Consider the following 20,246-nt stretch of genomic DNA (forward strand, 5'->3'; position numbering starts at 1 on the left):
TGAAGAATTATGTGGTCTCCCAATTTGGAGCTCTTGCTATGTACTTGATATACTCTTTGGTCGCAAGGAAAAGAGACCAACTAGAGCTGGCTTGAGCCAAAAATAAGAATTATTCTCCAAACACAGTGGTATCTCAGAGAACTGAATGAAGAGCAGGAGAGGGGACCTCACTGGCCTTGGAAGGACAGGGACAGGGGAAGGAAAAGCTGAAGAGAGGGGCCAGCTCCTCACTTGTCGCTCCTCCCTCCTCCTTGTCTGCCGCCCACCCTCTGGTCTCTCTCTGTGGTCCAGCTGCATGTGACCCCAGGTACAGGCAGAATGGGGCTGCCTTCAGGGTCAGAGGCCACAGGTTATAGGTCCAGCCCCAGGGCGAGGGAGGGTTCCCGGTATGACTGAACGTGCCCCCCATAGATGCCAAAGTCCCCAGGAAGGAACCAGATAGCCACAGCTGGGATCATGGGTCCAGCCCTCTCCTGGAAGCTGTTGCCATAGGGGGTGGGGACCTGGCAGAGCAATCAGGAACCACTTTCTTTGAGTGAGGAGGCAGTTGAGGAACTCAAAGGAGGGGCTTGGGGGAGAGAGCATATCGAAGGGGTGACAGTGCCGAGACGTCAGGGCTGCCTGGGGGGTGGGAGGTGACCTAAGGCCCAGACCATCCACAACTCCCCATCCCTGGCTCTGTAAACTGATCCCAGCACCCAGGACTCATTAGACCTTCTCCCCTCGAGCTTTACTCAGAGCACAGGCTATGTGGCTGGAGACCCTGAGTAGAGACACTGGCTGTGCCACCCGCCAGCTTAAAGAGGTAACTGCAGGAAGTCCTGGTGGAAGAGGCTCAGGCTCAGCCTGGACCCATGCGCAGGACCGGGAGGCAGAAGGCAGGGGTGGGATTCCTAGGGTTGGGCAGGCAGTAATAGCTGCTCCCTTCCTCCTAGTCGACCTCCTGGACCCAGGCTGCATCTTGCCACAACTGCAGCTGAATCCCTGGCTCTCATAAGTGGGTTTATGCCACCCATGCTGACTAGTTTGGGAAGAAAGATCTGATGGGCAAGTACAGGGCCATGGAGATGAGCCCTAGGAAGCCTCTGAAATCCTAAGGAAGGCCGGAACGTCTCAAAGTTGCATGGAATAGGAGGGGACTCCATTCAAAAGAACAGTGACCTGGAAAGCTGGCATGATTGTGAACAAACCTTCATAAACTGACTTGAGATCTGGTATCTTGAAAGCCTGTTGATGCTTGATCTTGTTACCAATGGCATTGTTGCCAGCCCCATCCCTCCACCAGCCCCCACCTCCAAATCCAAGCTTCAGACATAATGGATTACATGCAGTGCCCCCAGATGTGCCCAGTCCTGCCCCTGGCCTCTGGGCCTTTTATATTCTCCTCCGTCTGCCTCAAATGCCCCTCGTGCACCCCAGTCTCTCTGCCTGACTCCTCAGCCTTCGGAACCCAACTTACATGTCACTTCCTCTGGGAAGCCTGTCCCTCTTCACTTCTCCCAGATAGGGTCAGATGCCCCAACTGTGTGCCACTTGGGACCATTCAGCTCCTGGGCATCACACACTTCACAGGGGATGGGGACCTGGCACAAGGAAGGTGTGGCAGGGAGTGAGAGGCCCACAAATTGCTATTGGATGATTGAATGGCAGGCTGCTGAACAGACTCAGCTTCCATCAAAACTGATCTCGGCAGATTTCTCTAGAAGGATTTCTAGGTCGGCCCTGAAGACCCAAGAGGTGCCTCCACACAGGGGGCAGCTAGGCAGGCAGGTGAGAAGGGTTCATCCAGTAAAAGAGCAGTCTCCTTAGTGTACTGACATGCATAACACTGGGAAAGTTACCTAATGCCACTGGTAACAAGACCAAACATCAACAGGCTTTCAAGAGACCAGATCTCAGCCAAAAGCGGGAAACCCCAAAACTCCCAACTGCACAAGGGCAGAGCGGGAAACATGTGGCCAGACAGCCATTCATAAGGCAGAAGAGCTGAGGTGTTAAGCTGAGCACAAGCCCTGCGTGAGGCCACAGTGACTGGCTACAGCAGGACAGTGGAGCACCCCACAGGCACAACAGAATAGAGGCCTCGGTGTGGTGCTGGATCCTGTGCAGGCTGATGGGTCACAAGTCTACTCGGGGTGGTCCTATGATGGATTGAGCTCGCAGGGTGTCATCTGGGAGTGTTCAGGGAGAGCTGGATACCCCAAGGGTCATCCAGGCTCTGACAGCCTAAGACCATGCAAATCCTGGCCTGGGCCCCCCTGGAGGGGGGCACTGCAGTCAGTCCTGGAGACACGCATTGACACTTTGCCGCCAAAGACCTTTATTGAGTCCCTGGTCCTTCCCAGGGACCACGTCCAGGGGTCCGGGCACAGCAACAATCCAGGCATCACCTTTCCCTGGCTCGGGCTCCTCCTGGGGGAGATGGGAGGGCAGCCCTTACACCTGGCACCCCTGAGAGCCATACACCTCAAGGAAGTCATTGAGCTGGGCGCAGGCTTCCCGATGGCGGGTGCTCCGGCACAGGCGTTCAGAGGGCATCTCCTCAACCCAGCTATTCGAGTCCAGCAGGTACTGGGGGCTGTAGGGGCAAAGGGATGGTCAGCAGGGGTGGGGAGGATAAGCTGGTGGGAGAGGAGAGCATGAAGCGCCTGGCTTCTGTGGGGGCAGGGTCTGGGTGCTGGGGATCTGTTCCCTCATGAGGTGTGAGGAGAGAAAGAGACAGAGGGGCCCAGAGAACTCACTCTCCCTTGAGGTCATAGGTAGCCCCGTCCAGACCCAGGATCAAATATTCTTTCCCAGGTTCCAAGCGAAGGCGGCAGGAGGCTCGAACCAGGAAGTTTCGGGTCTGACCAGCAGTGGCCTTAGTGTCCTTGGCTGAGAGGATAATGTGCATGAGGGTTGTCAGAGGAAAAGAGAAGGTACAGGACAAGCAGGGGCCAGGGGCTATGCACGGACCCGCTCATTTTGCCCTCACTGTGACTAATGGGGAGATACAACTGCTTTCCTATTTATGGACAAGCCCAGAGCTTCTAAGATGCTGAGGGGCTTTGAGCTCAGACTCTGAACTTGAGCTATTCCAAGCAGCCAGGCCGCAAACCCTGACCTCAGCTCCCTAGATCCCCCCAGCCCCACCCGCCCAACTGTTCCCTTCATACTGAAGTGCAGGACTTGGCTGATTCTGGTCTCGAAGAGGCGAAAGGCAGCTCTGCCATCTTCTCGGAGGACCTTAACCTGGAAGCCTACAAGGGAGTTCAAGAGACGGGAGCACAGGTTTGTCCCACCTGAGGCTGAGAGGAGCAGGCCCAGGCAGAGAGGCCTTGGGTGCGAGGGAAGACTGACCGTACTGCACTCGGGGGTAGTAGCAGGCAAACTTCATTCTGTACCCGGCCTCTTCCTGCAGGCCCCGCTCCAGGGCACGACGCTGTCGAGGACACTTCCCTGGTGTCAGGGGGCCCAGATGAGACAGTGTAGGCCCCAGCCTCTCTGTCTTCCCACCCCCTGCCCCAGGCCCTGGCTCTCACCCTCAGCACACTGGCAGACGTCAGCAGAGCACAATGTGGACAAGAGTTTGCTCTTAGTGGGTGCCCCATAGAAGATAGAACATTTGTGCTCTGGAGAAGAGAGAGGGCAGTTAGAATGTAGGTCCCCCTCACTGCCTCCCCAGTCCTAAGGAGCCACAGGACACCCCTGCCACCCTGCATTGCCCCAGGTCCCAATGTCCCATATGGGGACACCTACTCCAAACCTCCCAAGTGTCCCCCAAGTCCTCACCGGGGTTGTAGTAATCATACAGGGTTGCACTAGCCGGCTGTACTAGCCCCACGGCCACCTCCTGAACAGCTCCAAAGCCCACGCACTCCCGGGAGGTGGGGACCTGGCACAGTGGGGAGGAGCGGTCAGGAGAGCACACCCTGAACCCTGAAGGCCACTGTGCTGCATATCCTTGACCTGTCTCTGGTACTCGTTGGTCTTATCTCCAGTATCCATCACATTCTATTACCTTCCGGCTGCCAGAACTCTAAGAACTGCTCCCCAAGGTCTCTGCTGACCTCACTGCCAAACAGTGACCTCATTCCAGTCTCCAGTGCCCCTGGCCCCTTGGCAGAGTCCCACATAATGGACATATTCTGCACGAAACTCTCCAAGCTTAAGGTTAGTTTTTAAGGTTTTTAAGGTCATCCCTGGTTCTGACCTCGCCATTCCTGACAATCCCCCTTCTTCATTCCCAGAGGCGCATTCCCTGGCCCTGGCTCCCCCTGTCCCCTGTACTTCCCTGAGGAGGTCTCAGCCACTCCCTGACTTTCACCAAACCCTTCTGGGCTGATGATTCCCACGCTAAACATTCAGCCTCATTCTTGCATTAGGATTTTTGTGGGACCTATAAGTTCTCCAAATTCACTCTGCCTGCCCCCGAAGCCTACCCACCCTCCTGACAGCCTTGCTTCCTCACCGATGCAACTGGGCCCTCCTTTATCTGTCACCCTAACGGCAGCTGCTGTCACTCTCCCATGCTCCATGACGCTGCAGCTCACAGCTTAGACCCAGACTCCTCTCCTCACGCACACACTGGTCCAGTTCAGCCCCTACCCTGACCCTTTCCCTCTTGTGCTGGGCTGCCTAGGTCAACTCCTTGCCTAGAAATCTTCCTGGCTCCTCATCTTCGATGGTGTTCAACCAAACTCCTCTGCCTGGCTTCCCAGGCTAACAAGGTCTGTCTTCCCTGACCCACACACACCTGGCTAATGGTGTTACAGTATTGACACAGCTTTTTCATATTTTCCCCAAGAGATTACAGTTGATGTTCAAAAAACACTTGAGGGCACTCAAAGGGTTAATAATTCTTTGTTTTAGCCAAATAATGGCACAAAAAGACAAAAACTCATCCAAGACCATCATCACTTTATAAAAGAAAATACATTTTAATATCAAAAACAAACCCCAGGGGTGCCGGGGTAGCTCAGTCGGTTGCTTAACCGATTTTGGCTCAGGTCATGGTCTCGCAGTTCATGAGTTCAAGCCCCACATAGGGCTTGGAGATGACAGTGCGGAGCCTGCTTGGGATCCTCTCCTTTCTCTCTGCCCCTCCCTGGCTCTCGTGTGCACATGTGCATTCTCTCTCTCTCTGTCTCTGTCTCCCTCAAAAATAAATACAGTTTAGGGGTGCGAGGGTGGCTCAGTCAGTTAAGCATCCAACTTTGGTTCAGGTCATGATCTCGCAGTTCATGAGTTTGAGCCCCGCATCGGTCTCTGTGATGACAGCTTGGAGCCTGGAGCCTGCTTTGGATTCTGTGTCTCCCTCTCTCTCTCTCTGTTCCTCCCCTGCTTGCACTCTTTCTCTCTCTCAAAAATAAATAAAGGTTTAAAAAATTAAAATAAATAAACAAACTTTAAAAAACAAAAACAAAACCAGAAAAAACTAGGAAGGTCAACAACAAAAAACAAAGGCAGCCCTCAAGTTGAACCAATTCAGCTTTATGAGCGGCTCTCAAGTCCTTTCCTGCTGACTGGCACTGACCCCCACGCCGCATTAGGGGCTCAGCCCCATCGCCTACAGGCAACGCAGACTCCTGGGCCTGCCCCTGACTCTGCTCTGGCACACTTTTATCCTGTCTCCCTGCTCACATCCCAAGTTCTCTCTAAGAGCACTGGCTGCTCATACAGCTGTCTCCTGGGAAACTTCGTAACATATGCTCGGTAAATCTAGTGTGGTCTCTTCCCTGCGTCACCTCTCCCTGCTCACCGAGTCAAAGTACAGCAGGACGTGGGGCCCCTCAGTCTCGAAATGACTCACGTATTGGTCAGAGAGGGAGGTCAGCTGTGGGGAAGGAGAGATGGTCACAGGGAGGTGGCCCTGGGCCCTGTACAAGACAGGGCTCAGCAGCTGGAATGGCTTCAGGGATGGAGCAGGGCTCCAGAGGGCACAAGGGGTCCCTCTGGGCAGGTGACCACACCTTCTCCAGGTCAGCACGCAGGGCATTGAATCCACTCAGCAGGGTGATATCAGCAATGGCCATGCCCGGGAGCCCCACCTTGTCTTTCCGCCTGCAGAGACATGTCCAGGTCCCACTTGCACTGGGTTGCAGATGCCCAGCCCCAGCCTCGGTCCTGCTTCCGTCTCCCAGACCAGCAGTTCCCCCATGTCGGGTGCAGCCCCCAGCACCCACCAGATGCACACGGTGTACTGCACTCTGGACTCCTGTTCATCAGCCACCTTGGGTGCCTCCCGCCGGCGGCGGCTCCGCCGTCTCTCAAACAGCTGCAGGGGTGTCACGGTCTGGGAACCGTTGTCTGGATCATCCTTAGCTGGAAGCTCCTCATACACATAGTCCTCATAGTCCTCATTTGCTTCCACTGCACAGGGATGGCATTGTGGCTTGGCCCCTGTCACCAGCCCCCTGGGGGCCCCACAGCCTCCAACCCCAACACTCACTTGTGTATTCGACATGGCCCATGACTGTAACTTCAATATGAAGATCCTCACAGGTTGTGTTCTTCATGTCCAGGACATTGTAGGTACGAAGGATCTGGCTCAACAAGGAGTGAGAACAGAGGACATTTGGGGCCCAGGCCTTTCTCCAGAGCCACAGCTGGGGCATCTCCTGGGCTGAGGGATTCCAGGCCTTCAGCCCCTCTCACCCCTCCTGACCAGTCCATAAACATGGGAGGCCCAGGAATTGGGTTAGCTGGTGGGTCATGGGGAGCAGGGACCGGCACTCAGGGGCAAGCACTCTACACGGTGCACAGAGGAGGCTGGGATGGAAAGCTCAGGAAAGACTTCTGGCCAAAGCTTGAAGGAGAAGAATGAATGTGTCACTTGGGGAAAAAGCGGCGTAAGAACACTGAAAGCGAGGAGAACTATGTAGATGAGTGGTTTTGTCTGGCTGGGGAGGTGGACAGGGGTTCGATCGTGTATGTGGAAGAGTCTGACTTTTCTCCAGGGCTAATCTGACTAGTGTTGTCAGGAGGTTGATCTCATGGCAGTGTGGACAATGGATCAGAGGGGTAAGATATGGGGGTATGGAGAAGTTCCCAAACCATCTTAGCAGAGTCCCGGAAACAAGTGACAAGAGCCCAGGGTGGCAGGGGAGCAGAGGAGGAATTACTGGGACCATAAGGAAGTGCTGGGACGGGGACACTTAAGATGGCCTCCAGAGTGGCAGCTGGGCTCTTGTGGGGAAGGGGCTCTGTCAGCCAGATGAGGGGACACAGGAGGAAGAAGGGGTTTGGGACGTGCCATGTCTGAGGTGCTGTGGGACACATGGGCCTGTGACTCAGGGGAGCAGCCTGGGTTGAGGTGCTGCGTGTGTGCACCGTCAACACTAAAGGGTAAAAGGAAATAGCAGGTGCCCGGAGAAGGTAGAGACCAGAGTGAGGGAAAATGCCCAGGAAAGAGCAGGGGGGCCACCAACCCTGTGGTGTCTCCCTCCTTCCTCAACCATGAGCTCTGCCCTCAGGCCTCCCACTCAAGACCACAGCCCCTCCCTGTTGGGCCCTAGGCATCCAGTGCTGCTGGCTCTCACCTTCAAGGTCCCTTTGCTGTTTCCTCCTATCTTCACATTAATCTTGCTGCCCAAGGAAAACTTGCAGGAACAGAAAAGGGAAAGGATGTCAGAAAGGCACAAGAGGGCACAACGTTGCTCCAATTTACTTCCTCCCTGAAAACCACCTCTTCTCTTCCATCTCACACTCTCACACACATTCACGTACACTGTCTCACCTCAGCCTCCTAAAAACGCTGTTTGGTACCCTCTGCATTTATTAATTTTGAGATGGGAAAAATGAAGCTCGGAGGTTATGTGACTTTCTCCAGGTCACACTGCAAGTCTTACCACGAGGATATCAGCAAGAGAGGCCATGGGGATTCCACAAGGGGGGAGGTGGGCTGGGGATGGCTTCTGGCCTGGCCGCAGTAGGCCCAGGTGTCATGGCAAGCCAGGTGAGGGAGTGGCTCACCTCCAGCTCCTCCTCTAGGCCCTGAACTTGGTGGTTGTTCAGCTGCAGCTCATGGGACTTGAACCCATTGCGGCCTATGGAGCTGAGAGTCACATTGAGCCCCCTCTCTTCCATGGTGTGGGAAGCAATCCAGTATGCAGACAGAGCATCCAAGGCCATCACCGTGTCCTGGGGAGGTGAGCCAGGACTCAGGCACTTGGTCTCAGGGCCATCTACCCCAGAGCCCCAGGGCAGCCCCTACCTGGGTGCTGCGGAATCCCCCTTGGAAGCTGCCCTGGTGAGTAAGCCAGGCTGCAGCATGGTCGGCCGTCTCTGACTTGCCCTCCTGTAGCAGCAGGTGGAGCAAGCTGTAGGCTGTGGTTTCAATCCACAGGGCTGGGGCCTGGGGCAGGGGGTCTGCCGGGCTGCGAGGAGCCAGAGTGGGTGGGACGACATTGCTCTGAGAACCAGTGACTGAGCCCCAGTACACATTATCTGGAAGTGAAGGGAGATCCACAGGTGAATGGGGGCCAGGTCCTTGTTGCCTGGCCCTGTGACGCTCTCTGTGTCGGGCTCTCCGGATTCTACCCCAATTAACTTGCTTATGCTTTCATTCCCTCTTGAGGTGTTCATTCAATTTCTCCCTTTGGGCACACTCAGGGGTCCCTGGTTCATTGCCAAAACTTGACTCACCTCCAGTCTTCTGGGCCATGGCCATGAGATTGTTGTGGGCAACACGCCGCAAGTCCTCGGGAGCCTTGGTGAGAGTCAGGGCATAGGCAGTGATGGCAGCTGCGTGGGCCCCCAGGATCCCAGCGCTTGCTCTCTCTCCCAAGAAAGTATTTGCTTTTGAGATGGAGGTTTGCTAGGAGAAAGTGGGAAGGCAGGTCACAGAGCTGGACACCTGGGTTCCTGAAGAGAAAGGGAGAGAGCTGGGGAACAGGAAAGGGCAGACCCCTAGGTGCTCTTACCACTTTCTGCTTCAGCTGCTCTGCGTTGCCGTCCTGGAAGACGGCCAGCCCATGCTGAAGGGCGATGACCACAAAGGCCGTGAGTGCTACAGTCTCATCATCTCCCACCAAGCCCCCCTAGTTGAAGGGGGTAGAAAAGGAGATGTCAACTAGGAGCAGGGAGGGGCAAGGAGAGTCCTCCCACCTAGGCTCCTCTGTCCAAACTCCCAGCCCCGAACCTGCATGGCCCTGTGTATGACCGGGTGGGGGTCCTGGAATGAACCGTCAGCCTGCTGCTGGGACAGCAGCCACCTGGCCGTCTCCTGCAGCTTTTCAGGTGAGCCGCCCACCTGCTCCTGAGCCAAACTCAGTACCTTCAGCACAAAAGCCGTGAGCCTAGAGGGGAGGAAGGGATAGTGGGGAATAGTGACTGGTCCCTGTAGGGGACACATCCCCATTCCCTCAGACACCTGGTTATTCACCCTCCCAGGGTACCTGGATCTGCCCCCACCAGCCCCAGCCCCTCTCTGAGACCCAGAAACACTCTCCCAGCCTCACCAGGTGCTGCTGTCCCGTTGTATCCAAGCCCCATAGGAACCATCTGTCTTCCGAAACTGCTGGATCCGCATGTAGCCTTGGAGAGGAGAGGCAGCTGCTGAGGCGACACTCACTCTCCCACTGTATGTGCCCGAGGCCACACTCCCCATTCCCACCAGGTGCCTCCCTTCTTCTCCCCTCTAGCCACTTGGGTTGCCCCTCTTCCTTTAACTGCCCTCTCTCAGCCCCATGCCTGCTTGCCCCTGTCCCCAGAACCTTTCTGGATCAGATCCACAGCGTGGTCCTTGGTCTCGGGGGGCAGTGTGCTCCACTGCTCTGTCTTGTCCAGGTAGCGGGAAGCGGCCAGTGTTGGAGCCAAGAGGATCATGGTTTGTTCCCCGCAGCCGGTGGGAACTCTCAGGAGGGAGGCAAGGCCTCCTGGTGACAAGGCCCCTTTAGAGCCCAAAGTGTCCAATGGATCTGAGGCTATAGGGGAGGTGGAGGGTTAAGGATCAGAGAGCAGGTCTGGGAACCCATTGGGATCATGGGATCAAACAGGGGTCTGTGGGTTTCACATGAATCTGAGGGTGCTCCTGGGAAGAGACTGGAGGCAGCTCCCACCTGTAACCCTGACAAAGCTGCTGAAATCTCCATCAGGAATGATATTGGGATCAGAGTTGCCAGGAATCTCCAAGGTCCGGCCTCGGTGGTCTGTGGAGATGGGGGAAGTTGGCAGTCTGTTTTGCTGCCCATACCGCCCCCCACCCCGCCCCCACCACCTACAACCCCATTAAGACACTAATGGCTGGAGGCAGGGGGCTGCTCACCCAGGGGATTGAGTTCATAGACCATCTCCTCCGTGTGGATGGCCCCTTCCTTCTGTCTCAGGGAAAACATAGCTGTGAGAGGTCACATAGTACCACAGCCTGCCCTCCCCAGGGCATACTCCCCAGGACTTAGAGTTTGAACTTCAGGGACAGAGTTGAATCAGAATCGTAGAAGATGTAAACAGACCAAGGCATTGGGTTTGGGTGTTGGGTCTCTGGCCTGGCCAGCAGAGAGGGCGCAGGGGTGTGGGGGTATAAATCTGGGAGCCTGGGGACCTGGATTCAGGTGTTCCACTCACCTGAATTTGTAGAACCTTAGACACTGCATCCCCCACAGGGAACTCCAAGGACCCTCGAGCCACCACCTTCAGGGACACAGCAGCAGCTGCCATGGGCACCACAGAGAAGCCAACAGGCCGGGCAGAGCTCGCAGGTACCAGTACACTCTGGGCCAGCCCTCCCCCTCCAGCCAGGCACAGCCCCTCCACTGGGGTCACATGGACGCTCACCTGGGTGCAGGAAGACAGGGATGGCCAGAGCCTCAGCCCAGTTAGGCTCCTCACCCTTCACCCGCCCCAGCTCCCACCCACTCCCCTGTGTCCTCAGGCTCCTGCAAGGCCTCACGGTCAGATTTTTATCCAGGTAGTTGTAGAGGACAGGTCGCAGCTCAAGCTGCTCAAAGCGGCGGACAGAGAGGGGCAGGCGGAGGTGCAGGTGGAATTCACGGAACACTCGGAGCTGGGCCGGTGTAGCCACACACAGGCCTGAAGGACAAGGCAGGGAGGGATGGAAGAGGGGGCAGAGACCAGAGGCAGGGGGCACCATGGCCACAGGGTCCCAGGTGGGAGGGGCAGGGGATGACCCAGATCTGCCCCCCACCTGCCGCCACACTCTAGCCTCCCAGCCCCAGTACATGCCAACACAGACTTCTCCAGCATTCTGCCCCTAGTCCTATACTAAGAGCAAAGGGCTAAGTGGGGAGCCTAGGCTGGAGGGAGACAGAAGCAGGAGGCCTGAGGTCCAGGCAGGGCAATCTCACCTGTGCTTGCAGACAAGCTCACACCATGGATCTCCCATGTGGTCAGAGAGTCAGGAAGCACCTGTGACAATCTATGGTGGGAAAGGAGAGAAGCCCTGTCACACCCTAGGCTGGCTGCAAACACAGCGCAGAGATAAGGCCAGGCCCACCGCACCCCCTCACTGGTAGAAGCGGTCCACTGTTTCCACTCTCCAGAGCCAGTTCTCCGGGAAGAAGCTACGCACAGCAATGTCATCTTCATCGATCAGGTCCTCCTCCTGCAGGGCCTCTAGGGCTAGGGAACCACAGTGGAGGGGAATGAGGAGGGGACCATTCTGCCCTTCCAGGTGCTCCTTCCTGTCCCCCAGCCCCACCCAGAGCCTCACCTCGGGCAAGGCCCCCCTGGCTCCTGGACTGGGACTTCTTGCGCAGGCTCTCCGCAAACTGGCAGCAGGACAGGAAGGGCTCCCGGCAGCCTGGCTGCCGCACACGAGCCGCCCGCTGCTCACAGGAGCGTATCATGGGCAACCGTATCAGCCCATCCTGGCAGCAGCGCCTGGCTTCCTGGGAAGCATACTCGCCCACTGCAGGCCAGGTGAGGGTAAACGTGGGGGAACCAAAAGGAGATACATCCCATTCCCCACCCTGACCTCCAGATACACAAGGACTCACCCTGAGAGATCAGGAACTCAAACGAGGCCAGTGGAGAGGGACTCCATCCACATTCAACCCCAGAACTCAGGTCTCTGGCCCCAAATACCATATACAGGCTGAGCAGCCAAGAGGCAGAACCCCCTCACCCTGACCCTTGGGCCCAAGTGGAGAGCTACATAGGCACCCACAACTCACGCTTCTCATGAATCGCCTTTTGGAAGTTCACGTTTCTCTTTTTCCGGGTTTTCTTCTCCTTGGGACAGCTCATACCTGGTAGAAAGCAGAAGTGCAGCCAAGAGTAGGGTGTATGGCCTCTCACCTCCTCTCCCTGCCCCCTTTCACTGGCCCAGCCCATCCTGCCAATCCTCTTCCCATTTTACACCCTCAGACTCCCTCCTCCTTCCTGATTTCCCTACCACCCAACTCCCCCTTCCTCCTCTGTTCTCACTCTTTCTGACTGAAGTCAATACGTCTCCATCAGAAAAGGCCAGACCAGCTGCCTCAAACACCTGACGGGCATTGTCCCCACCTCCAGGACCACAGCCAAGGTCATAGCTGTTCATAACTTCGAAGACCTGGCAAAAAAAAGCTGGGATGTTGCACACAAGTTGAGGGGCCAGATTGGTGCTCGGCTTCAGGTGAGAATGCAGGGTACGAGCAACCGTGAAAGACATATGGAGAGTAGGGAAATAGAGACCACAAGGGGCTGGGCTTGAGGGAAGACTGGGGGTAGTCCGTGGGGAGCTTGAGTGAGATCTAGGAGCTGGGCCCAGGGCTCAGGGCTCAGGACAGCAGGAGAATGAGCCACAGAGAGGAGGGAAGGCTGGGGAGAACAGAGGGTCTTGACAAACCTTGCCCATGTTGAGGGGTTTGTGGGACCTCCCACCCACAGCATACAAAGCCATGTCCACAGCTCCCAGTGCCACCAGGGCTGGAGAATCTGTTTGCAACTGGAGCTTTACAGGCTCCCCAGGATGATACGTCTTGCTGCTGTCCACATTCAGCTCCAGCTGGCAGAGGCAGGAGGTAGGGGGCAGTCAGAGTGGGGAGAGCTTCTTCATTCCCTCTTCTTTCTCTCTTAACCCCCTAACACACAGACATACCACTTCTCCCAATGCCAGTTACCTTGCCCTCACAGGCCCCGACCTGGACGTCCACTCGAAGGGAGTTGGCCACTGGGATGCCCCCATGATAGTAGAAGGCCACAAGGTAGAAGGAGGGTACCAAGTGATGGTCCACAAACACAGAGACTGAGGTCAGTTCCCCTCTGGGCTCTCGATTCACAGACACGATCCGGCCCCGGGATAGGATCTGGGTCAAGAATTGTTTCCTCTTCACTGCACATCCCCAATCCTGAAACCATTTCCTCCAACCCCAAGGGTTCTTTCCTGCCTAAGATCCTCCCTGCACGCCCCCCTCTCGACAACCCAGCTTATGCACACCATGTAGTAGTAATGAGAGAAGCTGTCCCCACTGATGCCCACAGCTTGCAGATTCAGGTTGAGAGTGTCCCCGACACGAGGGGGTCGAGGGTCTGGCCGCACAATGGACAGGAATGGGGAGCCTGAGCGTGGGGCTCTCACAGCAAACCTGCCTATGGCTGGATGAGGGGAGCCTGCAGACACCTGGAAAGAAGAGCAGGGCAGGCATAGGGTCAGTGGCAAGGACCCGGTACCCAGCTCCTTCCCCCAGCCTGGGACATGGATTCTTAGAAAGCCAGCCAGCCAGCCAGCCTTTATTTCCTTCTGCTACCCTGTCTCACGAGTGGGAGTCCTACCAAGAGCTGCACTTCTGAGATGGTCGGAGAGGTAGCAATGGGAATAATGACTTGGCCGCTCCCATCTGTGTTTCGTTCAAAGTCCTGGATTCTAGAAGCAGATCCAGAAGACAACGTGGCAGAAACTTTGACAGGAACACCAGAAGCTGGGGAGCCAGACATGTCTCGGACCAGGGCCTAGGTGAGTGAGGGTGGGACAGGCAAAGGAGAGTGGCCAGTGAGGCCCTGTGCCCTCCTGGCAACATCCCCTCCCCCGACTCATCCTCCCCTTCCAGATGAAACCTGCAGCAGAAAGGGGGCCCCAGGCACGAGGTGTCGCTTAGTCTTGCTAAGATCCAAGGAGAAGGGAGATGACACAAAACGCCAAGATGTGAGCTCTGCTTCCTCCATCTCTCCCCCTGCAAGACAGAGGTGGAAGACAGAATGCCATAGCCAAGGAGAGAGAAACAGGAGAGCAAGGGGGAACACAGCTCAAGTGTTTCCTGCCCACCAGACGGTGAACCCCTTAGGGCACAGGTCACCTTATATTCATCTCTGTTTGCAGAAGCCAACACAGGACCCAGCACACAGATAGTGTTACTATATGTCTGCTGGCTGGAGGGAGGGAGGGAGGGAGGGATGGAAGGAAGGAAGGATGGAAGGATGAGTGAAAAAAGAGGGGGGGAAAAGACATCTTCTCCCAAAACCACCCAGAAACACAGCTGAGGAGAGACAGTCTCCTGGATCTTCCCTGGCTTCGGGTATAAGACAAGGGTAAGAGGAACAGAGGATGGTGTCGATGCTGGAGAACAGAGGATCAGCTCAGAGGTCAGAGGCAAGGGTCTGGGATCATAATCAGGGAAACCTCTCACCTGGAGACTCAATGATGGCAGCTGCAACATAGAGGCGCAGCCCCGGGAGGTCAGCAACATTAACCTTAAGCTTCTCAAGGGCACCCTGAACCTCAGCCTTTGAGAGGGAAATATGGCACTGGCCATCTACCAGCTGGGGCAAAGAAGAAAACAGGGTATGGGTGCGATTTGTCTCCCACTTCACCTCTCCCACACCCTCCTCACCTTCCCCACACCCCCACCCTCCTTCCTACCTTGGTCTGACTCTCCAGCCCCCGAAGGAAAGTCTTATCACCATCCTCACCCAGGAGCCCGAAGCGCACATATGCCACCCCTTGCACTGGCTTCCCATAGATGTACCTGCCACCACAGAGAGATCAAGAAGTTAGGTCTAGGAAATAAGGGCAATGTCCGTGGTGGGGAGGGGGGCACGCTGAGGCAAGGGGGAGGCAGGGCTTCACAGTTCCTTCATACTGAGTGGCGAGCCCTGGGTGCCCCACGTGGGGGATGGGAGAGTTACCTGGCCTGGACGTCTAATTGGATTTCATCAAGAAAGCCAGGCGTTGTCAGGATGTAGGGCTTTCCGGGAACAATCTTCACCTCAAAGTTGGGAAGGACTGACCCGGGGTGAAGGGGTGGCAGGTCAGAGTCTAGCGAAAGGACCCTTCAAAGACGTCCCTCCCCTCAGGGCTGTGGTACCCATACCTCCCTGCTCCTGCCCTGCCCCCACCACCTCTCCTTCTATCCATATCTCCTTTAGGAAAGGAGCTGCCTATCCCTCGTGTCTCCAGCTCTTACCATACTTCTTCACCTCAAACTGGGTGCTGCTGTTAGATTCTCGGCCGTCTGAGAACCGGGCTGAGATCTTCCATGTCCCTGGCCTACAAGTGGGAGAGGGACTCAGCCCACTTGTGCAAGAGGCACACAGACAGCCAGAGGCCTGGCTCCCGGAAGGAGGACTGACTGGCAGGGGGTGGGGGGAACCCGAACTGGGGGATGTGGGGGAGAACTCGAGGTCTGACTGGGCACTGGAGGGGGACAGACAAGGAAAATAGGAATGGGAGGGGCCATCTCCAGGTCAGGGGAGCTCACTCTGAGATATCGGGAATCACAAAGTCATCCTGGAAGAGGGAGGAGGGAGTGTACACTTCCTTCTTCCGCACAAGGAGGCCATGAGAGTTCTGCAATGGGAGAAGTGGTTATGAGAGGGAGGTCAGATTAGCAGCCCTGCTGAACAGAAGGTCAGAGGTCAGGGTCTCACCTCTACTGTAACCGTAAGAGTGTCAGTGGATGGGCGCATGTTCTGATCCAGAGCAAAGACTCGGTACCGAACTAGGAGAGGAAGGCAAGAGGTGAGCAGGAATCCATTCGCAAAGGGTGGGTCCGGCCCCCATTGCTTCCAGGGATTGAGGGGAAGGACAACAAATATTTGCTAAGCAGCCTTCCTGTGCGGCATGATCAGGCTATCTCACTTACAGGGTGTCAAACGTGTCTTGAGCAGACTGGGTGACAAAGGTAGAGGCCCTGGGGCTCAGACTCACCCCGCTGGCCAGGGTTATAAACGGGCTGGTCAGTCTGCAGAAAGAGATGCCCTCGGCGAGAGGAGAAACGCAGGTTGACACCCTGAATGTCTGTATTTCTGGACAGATAATTCTTCAGCCACGGTGACTTGGCCACTAGCTGGACCTCAGGGCCACCAAGGAGGAGGTGGAGGCCACAGCTTTCTGCATCTTTCAGGGAGACCTGTCAGGAGACGGAGAGGGCGCAGATCACAGACAGAGCAGAAGGAAAAAGCCAGAGTCCGAGATAGAAACAGGAAAGGCAACAGTGTGGAGATGGGGGAAGAAGAGGAGGGGAGGGAGGCTAGTGAGAAGGCAAAAGCACTTATAAGACAGAGGTGGGGACATCTGGGTGGCTCAGTGGGTTAAGCCTCAGACTTCGGCTCAAGTCATGATCTTGAGGTTCGTGGGCTTGAGCCCCAAGTTGGGCTCTGTGCTTACAGCTCAGAACCAGGAGCCTGCTTTGGATTCTGTGTCTCCCTCTCTCTCTCTGCTCCTCCCCCACTTGTGTGCTCTCTCTCTCTCTCTCTCTCTCTCTCAAAAATAAATAAGTAAATGTTAAAAACAGAAGAAGAAGAAGACAGAAGGGAACAGGGTGACAGGGTGGGAAGTGCTAAGAAGCAGTAGAAGGGAGTGGAGTCCAGTTACCTGGAGGCTAAGGAGCACAAAGTCTTTTTCTGAGCTGAGGGTGAAGTCCACCTGTGGGGAGCAGAGTGCTTTCAAGCCGGATGGGTTTCTCAGGAACACTGATCCTGTCACGACCTGTCCCCGGGGAGCATCCTGGAGCTGTAGCCCCACTGATAGAGGAACCCCCAGGTGAACCACAGAAGGAGAAAACAGGAGCAACCTAGGGAGAACAGGAAGGGGTCAGCATTCAGTGACACTCGGGCCCCTCCACCCCTCACTCCACAATTAGGTCCCCCACGCCTGCTCTCCCATCACCAGCCCTGTCCCGCTCAAGCACTACAGTGTCCTTCCTCCAGGACCTGGGCTTCTGCAGAGACAAGGCGAAGAAGTTGGACATCCAGATCAGCCCCCAGAGGAGCCTCATGGCTGGAAGATCCAAGAGAGATGAGACCCGTCTGTCTGCCTGCTCCTTTCTAGTCAGCCCAGAGCTTGGAGCAGATTTGACTCTGGACCTTGCTCCTCCCCTGGCCAAACTAAGCTGGGAAACCATGTGACAGGCAAGAAATGCAACTGGCCCTAGGCCCAGTATTTGGAGGGGGTAGGGCACACACCCCGGGCACCTGGGTCTCTGAGAGAATCTGAGGAAATCCTGGCTTGGAGTTACATATTGTCCTTCCCTGTTAACCCCTCTCACCCCAGAGCCCTGGGAAGCCCCCCTACTGCATGTATCTGCGTACAGGTATATATAGAGATGGTCTAGTAGGCATGGGCAGAGTAGAGACCAATGTGGCTCAGCACGAGGGGGCACAAGACACTTCTCTCATACCACAACCCCCACAAAACCTGAATGACACCAGGCCTTTGCTTTGTGTAGGCCGTAACAGAAATTCTGTGGTTTAGGAGATCGGGCATACCTTCACCATCCTACAGGGAGAACCGACCTTAATGTACTTATTTCTCTGAACAATGAGGCAAAGCTCAGGCCCAAATTTGGCTTGAACTCTACCCCCAAACAAGGCGCCCAAATATACATCACATTAAACAAAAGACATCCAAGAAATAGCACAGGCAGAGAAGTACTTTATTTGCAATGTTAACCCAACATGTAAGAAAAGAGAACTCTGCCCTCCCTTATCAGCCTCCCCAGAAATTCCATTTTCCTATCCCAAGAGAGTAACAGCAATACTTTGCTGCATAAAAGGCAACAGCCATGGCCTTGGCATGGTTTCTGGCTCCACTTCCACAGAAGGGCAGAGAACCATTGCCCAAACCCCACCACTGGGTCAGAGCCCAGGTAAATAGCAGCAGTCACATCTGACCCTTTGTGCAGATGCAAACTCAACACCCATCCTGGCTCCCAAGGTGACCCTGTCTCAGGCACCACTGGACAGTACTCCTGGATCCCTCTCATCCCACTCCAGGGAGGTATGCAATGATGAGCAGAATCCTCACGTCTCTGGCAGGCGGAGGAGAGTTCCAGAAGTGGTGGAGACACTGTAAAAGAAAAGACAGGGCTGGAACAAGATACTCAGGCCAACAGTCTGGGGAAAACTCAGAACTTGGTCTGGGCTAGTCCCAGAAGGGAATCCGACCTTGGGCCATTGCTCTGTCATCTACCAGAAGCTGGGGGTAGACTCACCAGTCCACCAGCTGGGCCCCAATGAGATCATGCACGTGGTAGGTGAGGCCAAGTCGCACCGCTGCAGGCGCCCGCCGGCCCAAGAGCTCTGATAGGAGTAGCTCCCTGTACTTGGCCTTCCGGACCATGCCGAGGACAGCCTGGCGCCCTGGAGAAGTGGCAGAGGAGAGGGGAAAGGTGAGTAAGGCTTGGGCCCTGAGGAGCCACTGAAAGCTGTTCTTGAGGGACTGAGGGCTTGAGCTGCGAATGGAATACCTTTAACAAAATATTTGATGAATCTCCCAGCTCCAGGCACAGCTAGCCACCAACTCCCAGCATCTCGGACAGTGAGGACTCCAGCATTCACCAGCTGCCTAAGAAGGGTGGGAAGCCAGGAGGAGGCCTCAGCTATGAAAACCATCTCCCTGCCCACTGATGTTTGGACACTAAGTCTCCACAAAAACGTGGGCAACCCTGCAAGGGGACTAGGTAACAAAAGCCCACTCTGGAGTGCTCCTCTGCCCACACCCTGCTGTTCAGTGCCCCGTGCCCTTGCCTCCACTCCCCTTACCTGGATTGCCCCCCGACTTTCTTCTCCTGTATTACTTGTTCACTAAAGCAGCTTCTCCTCGCAGAAGCCCTCCTTGACCACATGCCCTGACACACTCTCAGTCCAACCCCTGGGGAGAAATGAGGGCCTTTCTTCTGTGCTCCTGTCCCTGCCTACACATGCCTCAACACGGCTCCATCTTACTAAAAGGTTTATAAAATGCTTTCACATGTACCATGGGTTGCAAAATAGGGAGCCTGAGCCAGATAAGGCCCCCTGAAATGGTATTTTTACTTTACCCTTGCCCGGTCATTGTTTTTTAATGTGAAAGCTTTAGGGGCATCTAAGCTCCTACCATTTCTTCATTCTCTTAGTTTCAGCAAGATCCACAATAGGCATTTATGGTGCCTGCCAGGCCTCTAAATTCATTGGATTAGCCACCCAGATCGCCTGAATTTTAGTTCAAGGCCCCAGTAGGATTGGCCTCCTCTCTTGGGGGGGAGTACAAATTTAGGGCATTATACTAAAAATAAGACTCCTTTTTTTGGTAGGTGCACCAGAAGGAAAAGGATGGGATCAGAGGGAGGCAGAGAAATGTCAGATGCCTGATTCTGTTGATGCCCCAAGTCTCACGTGATCTCTGGGTCCCTGAAGCCGAAGGTCTGTGTCATTTGGTCCTGCTGGAAGCTAAGATCCCCACAGGCTGGAAGCACTGAGGCCAGAAACTTCTGCACTGCCCCAGCATATGGTCGGCCATCACAGGCCTTGAGGACCTGGAACCAGAGATGGGAGATGTGGTGTGGCTCCACCCTCAGCCACGGACCTCCACCTCCAGGACATTACTCTTCCTGTTTTCTCTTTCGCTCATGTCTTTCTACTTCTCATACTTTTCCTCCTTTTCCTCTCCTTCATATTACCAGAACCCTGTGCCCTCTCTGTGAGATGTGGAGTAGAATTGTCTCTTTTTCTTTTTATTTCCACTCTCCAATTTCCCTGCCTACCCCCCACACCCATCTCTCTCTCTCTCTCTCTCTCTCTCTCTCTCTCTCTCTCTCTCACACACACACACACACACACACACACACACACACAAAACAGTTACACGCACTCTGGTCCTGTAGTCCTCAGTGAAGATAATTCCATGAGCGTCCAAGTCAAAGCCTAGCTGGATGATTCTGATCTCCCCCTGCTCTTGAAGCTCCTTCTGTCTCCAGAGAGATAGGAGTAAAAAGAAGGGTATCAGGGTAAGATACTCTGCTATACTCTGGGCACTTTTGGGTGGGGAGATTTTATTGCCAATACTGGGGAGTTTTTCTCTAAGCAAAGGACAAAGTGTGGGGAGAGAATCAGGTAGATTATTAAATAGT

The 20,246-nt window shown here is 55.3% G+C and overlaps 2 protein-coding genes across 3 annotated transcripts in view; both read right to left on the reverse strand.

Moving 5' to 3' along the window:
- Positions 1-2,296: 2,296 nt before the first annotated feature.
- On the reverse strand, positions 2,297-17,195 carry LOC125938418 (complement C4-A-like). Its single transcript, XM_049653536.1, has 41 exons — positions 17,071-17,195; positions 16,733-16,931; positions 16,067-16,268; positions 15,787-15,857; positions 15,618-15,706; positions 15,324-15,406; positions 15,046-15,142; positions 14,780-14,885; positions 14,547-14,679; positions 13,978-14,093; positions 13,696-13,872; positions 13,361-13,543; positions 13,044-13,229; positions 12,770-12,928; positions 12,367-12,493; positions 12,114-12,188; positions 11,651-11,848; positions 11,448-11,559; positions 11,286-11,356; positions 10,871-11,010; positions 10,546-10,755; positions 10,247-10,298; positions 10,041-10,130; positions 9,696-9,905; positions 9,441-9,516; positions 9,122-9,278; positions 8,904-9,020; positions 8,626-8,797; positions 8,195-8,427; positions 7,954-8,121; positions 7,521-7,580; positions 6,431-6,524; positions 6,165-6,351; positions 5,952-6,042; positions 5,741-5,815; positions 3,772-3,874; positions 3,522-3,611; positions 3,340-3,438; positions 3,156-3,239; positions 2,742-2,874; positions 2,297-2,578 (listed from the first exon to the last, which is right to left on the reverse strand). The coding sequence occupies exons 1-41, from the start codon at positions 17,133-17,135 to the stop codon at positions 2,437-2,439; spliced, it is 5,232 nt and encodes a 1,743-aa protein (XP_049509493.1). The 5' UTR covers positions 17,136-17,195; the 3' UTR covers positions 2,297-2,436.
- A 576-nt stretch (positions 17,196-17,771) lies between these two features.
- STK19 (serine/threonine kinase 19) overlaps positions 17,772-20,246 on the reverse strand; it is a 5,602-nt gene continuing 3,127 nt past the window's right edge. Inside the window, exons 3-7 of one of the 2 annotated variants that reach the window (XM_049653551.1) lie at positions 19,988-20,083; positions 19,513-19,652; positions 18,606-18,703; positions 18,351-18,498; positions 17,772-18,205 (exon numbers count right to left, since the gene is read on the reverse strand). In XM_049653551.1, coding sequence (XP_049509508.1) covers positions 18,160-18,205; positions 18,351-18,498; positions 18,606-18,703; positions 19,513-19,652; positions 19,988-20,083 — 528 coding nt within the window. In that variant the 3' untranslated portion in view covers positions 17,772-18,159. The remainder of the gene's footprint in view (positions 18,206-18,350; positions 18,499-18,605; positions 18,704-19,512; positions 19,653-19,987; positions 20,084-20,246) is intronic. The other variant, XM_049653549.1, reaches the window with a different exon arrangement.

The sequence above is a fragment of the Panthera uncia genome (assembly GCF_023721935.1).
Source record: "Panthera uncia isolate 11264 chromosome B2 unlocalized genomic scaffold, Puncia_PCG_1.0 HiC_scaffold_24, whole genome shotgun sequence".
NCBI classification, from domain to species: Eukaryota; Metazoa; Chordata; class Mammalia; order Carnivora; family Felidae; genus Panthera; species Panthera uncia.

Bases quoted from the DNA above. Each gene is read 5' to 3' on its own strand.
- LOC125938418 (XM_049653536.1), bottom strand. From the start codon at position 17,135: ATGAGGCTCCTCTGGGGGCTGATCTGGATGTCCAACTTCTTCGCCTTG. The intron at 13,873-13,977 runs GTTTCATCTGGA...TCACTCACCTAG, and splicing joins GGGCCCCCTTTCTGCTGCAG to GCCCTGGTCCGAGACATGTC. The intron at 12,189-12,366 runs GTGAGAACAGAG...GCTTTCTACCAG, and splicing joins ATTGACTTCAGTCAGAAAGA to GTATGAGCTGTCCCAAGGAG.